This window comes from Thermobia domestica, chromosome 15, assembly GCF_964235325.1.
Source record: "Thermobia domestica chromosome 15, izTheDome1.hap1.1, whole genome shotgun sequence".
NCBI lineage: Eukaryota > Metazoa > Arthropoda > Insecta > Zygentoma > Lepismatidae > Thermobia > Thermobia domestica.
The window spans coordinates 5,189,951-5,195,950 of record NC_137468.1 but is presented as its reverse complement, the minus strand read 5'-3'; the positions used below and the strand labels follow the sequence as shown (position 1 = coordinate 5,195,950).

At 34.0% G+C, this 6,000-nt stretch overlaps 1 protein-coding gene across 1 annotated transcript in view; it reads left to right on the top strand.

The window, feature by feature from the left end:
* The window catches only part of LOC145672047 (phospholipid-transporting ATPase ABCA1-like), a 242,611-nt gene that overhangs the window by 142,596 nt on the left and 94,015 nt on the right, over window positions 1-6,000 (top strand). Inside the window, exons 24-26 of the mRNA XM_081741259.1 lie at window positions 1,999-2,053; window positions 3,851-4,056; window positions 5,349-5,412. Of these exons, the coding sequence (XP_081597385.1) occupies window positions 1,999-2,053; window positions 3,851-4,056; window positions 5,349-5,412 (325 nt within the window). The remainder of the gene's footprint in view (window positions 1-1,998; window positions 2,054-3,850; window positions 4,057-5,348; window positions 5,413-6,000) is intronic.

Below are 6,000 nucleotides of genomic sequence, written 5' to 3'. Positions count from 1 at the left end.
TTATGTAAACAGTATTCACTATGATATCTATATAATAATAATAATAATAATAATAATAATAATAATAATAATAATAATAATAATAATAATAATAATAATAATAATAATAATAGGAAACCCTACTCAGTATGTCGTACCTTTTCCACCGTGAGTAATGCTTCTTTCGCTTTGTGCTTGATCGTGGAGAAATTATGGTACTATTTACGTCACTCGCTTTGTTGGTCTCAAATAAAATTTAGTTAGACTTCTAGATTTCGTTCTTTGTGCTGCTTTTGTTAATAACTCAAATATGAAAGATCTCACCTTCTTGTTGATTACTTGCATTCGCAGTTAAACTGAAGATATATCGGATGGGCGGGTTCTTGCCTTCTTGTGGAATCTTCCTGAGAGAGAAAAACAGTGTAAATGAAATTCTTATATTTCAAACTATGATGAACGTGGTTTCACACACTGATAACAAACAATAGTTTCATGTGTACTCTACGTGAAAGAATTTGGTTTGTATGGCGTGATCTTTTCTCTCACTTCCGGTTTTAGAGAGATTAGAGTTGAGATGGAATATATTCTTGGTACGCTTAATTGATTGTAGAGAACTGCTTCTCGCTATCTATTATCGTTCTTACTCTGTAGCAATCAACGTTAAAACCGGAAGTGGTTGATTTCTGCCTTTTCCGGTTTGAATAACCCGGGCTAACTTTTGTTTTGTTGTCGTGCTTCCGTTCATGGACCCCTTTGTGGTGGACAAACACCGTGTGCATGGGTTTCCTCGGGGTTTTCCCGTTTCCTCCCACTTACTTCGTTTCACCATTTCATTCATTACTTATCATCACCGTCTCCTTTAGCCTCACCGGCATAACCGTGAGACGTAAAACTCAAAGATTTCATTTCATTTTCGTTCATGGACCCACACACTTACTTCTAAGCGCTTCTCCAAAGTGAAGTCAACTGGTATTTGCCATTGTTATTCATCTAACACAGAAAGGCGAGACAGTAAATTGGTCAACGTACAAACTTTATTTTCCTCCCTCCTCGGACAGTCACGTGGCAGTTACGCGGCAATCACGTGACAATTCACATGAGGAGAACTGTTGCCATCTCAATGATCTGGATGGGAAGCTCAACTCTTAAATATCTTAACATCGTACATTGTTACACACATTTAGTTCGGGTGTAAAGAGACTTTCTGGCCACTCTGTATATAATTATTATGTTAATTACGCGCTTGTATATATTTTGCAAGCGGCACTCATAAAATTAATCTGTACCACACGATATTAACATGAGAACCGAGTTACTTGCCAGTCTCCATTAATTACACAAATAGATTGAATAATAGTAAAACAAAATTATCTACATCTGTATTAATCTTACGGAAATATGAACACAATCCTCGATGCTTCCATTTATGTTATTGTTACATTAAAGTCATGCGTGTACCTTCCAATATCATTGTAGTCAATTCTTCACAGATACTACTAAATAATGCCTACTCTTCCATATTACTTATATATTCCGGATTCGTAACTAATAGAAATAATTATGTAATCTAGATCACAACTATTAGTGGTAACTATATAATGTAGATTTAATAACTATTAGAAATAACTATTCATAATCCAGATCCGTAAGTATTAGCCATAACTATATCTAAAGAAATCAGTTACAGACTATCTGTACGTAACAACTATATAAGTACATCATATTAAAACCATTTCCACCTATCAAATAATAATATTATCGTTGATATATGAGTTAATCAAATATTGTAATAGATGGTTATGTGCATGAAACCTTTGTAATTTTAATCTTCGTCCCTGTTTATGAATTGAACGATTTCCAAGGTAATTATAGACTAAATCTTAGAGGTGCTCTAGTATATTAAATTTTTATTTGTTTGTTTATTTAGCGATAAGTATTACAAATTAAAATTTCATAATTTCTTTTTAGTAAATAAATAACTCAGAAATTTAAACTATATATGTATCTGCTTATTTTTAGGCAGATGGCAATGTGATGAGTGGTCGAGAAACTAAACACAACCCGGAAAGTGATGGTAAGGAATTGTTTTTTGTTTGTTTTTAATTAAATATTAAACAGAATAAGAAATGATTATTTTCATTAAAAAAAAAAAATTAACGAAGCATTAATTAACAAGTAATCTTCCCAAAGTAGGGTTTCCGCCCCCGACCTCTCTCACGAAACTGAGTGATGGATCGCACACAGAATGGTGAAATATTCCTCTTGTTATCATTCACAATACGTATGACTACGTCGCATCAGAACTATTCTGAGGGTGAAAGGTATTAACATAGTGAGTTGCACTTTTTTTTTTTTTTTTTTTAACATGTTTCCATTAAGCCTTTCAAACCTGATTTTTTTTCTAATAGTTTAAATAGTTTGAGGCGCATCGGAATCGTCATTATTAATGTACAACGATATTGTCTATCTTTCCAAATACTTTCTGAGCATTGTTTATAGTTACGGGCAAAAGTGCTATGTTGAAGGCAAAATCACTTAAGAAGAAGAAGAAGAAAGATATAAAGACATAATTTAAATGTTGGTATCTTATTTAAAAAAAAATATTTTGTTAATTTGGTTGCTATGACGACTTGTTTATCTTTTTTGATGTCGTTGCTGTGGCAATGTAAAAAGATATAAAGAACAGAACGAAGTGTCATGTTGCGTAGATTGATTATATGGTATTGTAATGTAACTGTACGATATATTTTGAAAGTGAATATATATGTTCTAAAGTGAATAACTCTGTCGTACAATTCAGAATAATTTCGTAATCCGTATAAATGTACATTAGAATCAGAGAAAGTAACGTAATTGCGGAATGTAAGATTTTCACTTAGCGTTTTTTAAAATTCGTTGTATACTTGTAGTGCTAACCCCCACCTCCCGTGCACGTTACGTAGCAGACTTCTGCGGTGACGTTTCAAACTTTTCCATCACGAGAGCCGACAAAGCCAGACTTGTTGCTGTAGGCGTTCTTCCCGATCTTCCTTTGTGAATATCGCAAATCGTTCCATACGCCTCAAACTTGTTAACAATGCGTTTGATTGTTAGGCGGGTTGGTAGTTCAATACCAAATTCCCCTCTCCAGTGACGCTGGATTTCAATGGCATTCCGAAACCTGATAGAACAATTCAAAACGTACGCTGCTCGAACATTAAGCGTGCACCTGCCATTTTCATATCTCACTAACCGTGCTGACAGGACCGACATCTGTTGGTCGAAAAACCATACTACAACATACGTAAATTTCAGAACAATTGTCAAAGCCACTAGCCTGATAAAGGATGACAAAGAATGTATACATTTTTTCTGGCGGACTCTGTTCTCTTTCTGTCTCTCTATCTCTCTCTCTTTCTCTTTCTCATTTTAATCTTTCTCCAGTTTTTGCACAACTGGCACAAGAAATACATTACATAGGGCGTAATATGACTTGTGGAAATAAGTTAAACATATAGTAACAAATATGTCACTGAATGAAAAAGAAAAAGAATTGTATAAAACAAGGATAGTCAATATACTGTTTAGTAAGCATGGTGAAGTGTGAAATACTTGAGTATATTATTAGAATTTTGTGTTTATTTTATTCCACATAATTTTGTTTGCATTTCGGAGACGGGCGTTAGTATACCTTCAATCTCCGACCAATTATTTTGAATCTTATACCTCATCTGATGAAGTAAAGACTGTTTGTAATATTGTGACATTATTTTGTGGAAATCACTCTTCTTTGAGAAATTTTTTGTTCTAACATGTTTCATTCGAATGTTGATTAAATATCTAGTTGACTGTAAACTTTATCAAAAGTGAAGTAATTGGAATTTCGTTGCAGCCACGGAACAGAAACTTACATCTTTCATCCAGACAATATTTCCAACTGCACGCTTAAGAGAGAAAGTTGGCTCAGAACTGATGTATGTGTTACCTGTGAGGGATATGCCATTTGAGAAATTCCAGCGCCTCTTCCAGTTACTAGATGAGAAGAAAAGTTCTCTTGGAATAAGTTCTTACGGAATTTCTGACACTACTCTTGAAGAGGTACGCAAATAGTTTAGCTTAGAAAAATATACATCACTTTTAAAATGCATGAGAGGTTGAGTGGAGATATGTTCTGCAGTATCAATAGCGCTAAAAATAAATAAATAAATAAAATAAAAGTCCAAAGATGAAAAGTATACGAACCGATACAAGACATATACAGATGAGATAAATACCAGATGACTCATCAAACGGGACAAAATGATATCATCATCATCATCATAGGTATTCTGCCATTGTTGGCAGGTTACTTGCTGCAACTGAGAAGCTTCCATGCTTCACAGTGTACAGTTAACCTCTTCGTCTTCACCTACGATTTTTCTGTTTTGATATCGTCCATCAATTGTCTTCTTCGCCCTGTCCCTCTGTTTCCCGCCAGTGCCATACCCTCTAGCATGTTCCTCATGTTACACTTCCTTCTCAGCCAATGTCCCAACCAGTTTTCCTTCCTTTTTCTTATAATTTTTTTTTTTTTTTTTATAAAAAAGAAAGAAAGAAAGAAGAAAAATATCCAATAAATATTGTATACTGTTTATGCAGGCCTTTATGTTACGCGATCATCTTTCACAATAACGTGTCGCTCTTCCCGCTTCTGTTACGAAGCACCGTACACGAGTCTAGAACCCAGGCGTAAAGGATAATCTCGAACCCCTCATTTCATACAAATTTTTAATTAATTTCGTCTCTATATACACTCTCATTGACTGGAGCATTATCGTGACGTATAAGGAAAGTCTGTGAGAGTATGATATCGCTCCAGTTCCGACAAACGTGAATAAAGAATGCATTGTAACGTGTAATGAAAGAAAATGCAGAAATGAAAACTTAAACGCACTTCTTCAAGTTCATTACACAAATTAAAATGAATGTTCTAAAAAGTGAAAAATGAAATGAAATCTTTAAGTTTTACGTCCCACGTTTATGCCGGTTAGGCTAAAGGAGACGGTGATGATGAGAGATGAGTGAAATGGTGGAATAAAGAAAGTGGGAGGAAATGGAAGAACCCCGAGAAAACGCACACACACGATGGTTCTAAAAATTGGTTCATAATAAAGATCACTATAGCAACAGTAATTTACACACTTTTAATTATCCTGGAAGAAGTTGTTATTTATTTATGTTGTGCATATACGTAAGTAGCAAAATGTACTTTTCACTAAAGATTGTCATTTCCTAACAGTGACACGCCCTTAACGCACAAACTACTTGTAAGTAAACAAAACATCGGTATATATCAGAATACAATTTACATTAAGTTTAATATTTTTTAAATTTGTTTTTCAATATTTCAGGTATTTTTAAAGGCAATTGGTGTGTTTAATGACAGTAGTCAAGAAACGGAAAAAGCAAATTCACGTAAGTGTTTTTTGTTCCTAGATTTTGTAACAAATGATTTGAACTGTATAGAGTGTCGTAAATATCCTGTACTTGGAGCATACATCACTAATAATGTGTGTGAGTTCCTAGTTGGAGTTCCTAGCTATAATGGCTAAAGTTTACAAGGATTTTCGAGTTTCTGATGAAATGGTGCTTAGGAAAAATTCATTATACTGCATTTCATTACATATATTGTAATTTGACATTTTTTTTTAAACATTAACTGGTAAACGATTACGACACATTTGCCCACACTGATTGTCATTATTTCCAAATCATCTACCCGGGCGCATTGATTTTGATTTTCAGTTCTTTTACCTCTGTTTTTGCAAAGAATACAATTATTTTAGGGTATAGGTATAGCTCGTTTTAAGTTTTATTTATTATATTAGTATTGTCATAATAAAAACTTATTACAAGGTTTAATGTCCACAACTAAACCCTTTTTCTCAAATTTAGCAATCAGTCTCATCACAGTGGACCCATCCAGTGCATTACGTTGATCAAACATTTCAGGGAGTTTGCGAACAGTTTCTGCACAACGTTCACCACATACGAGGGTTGGAA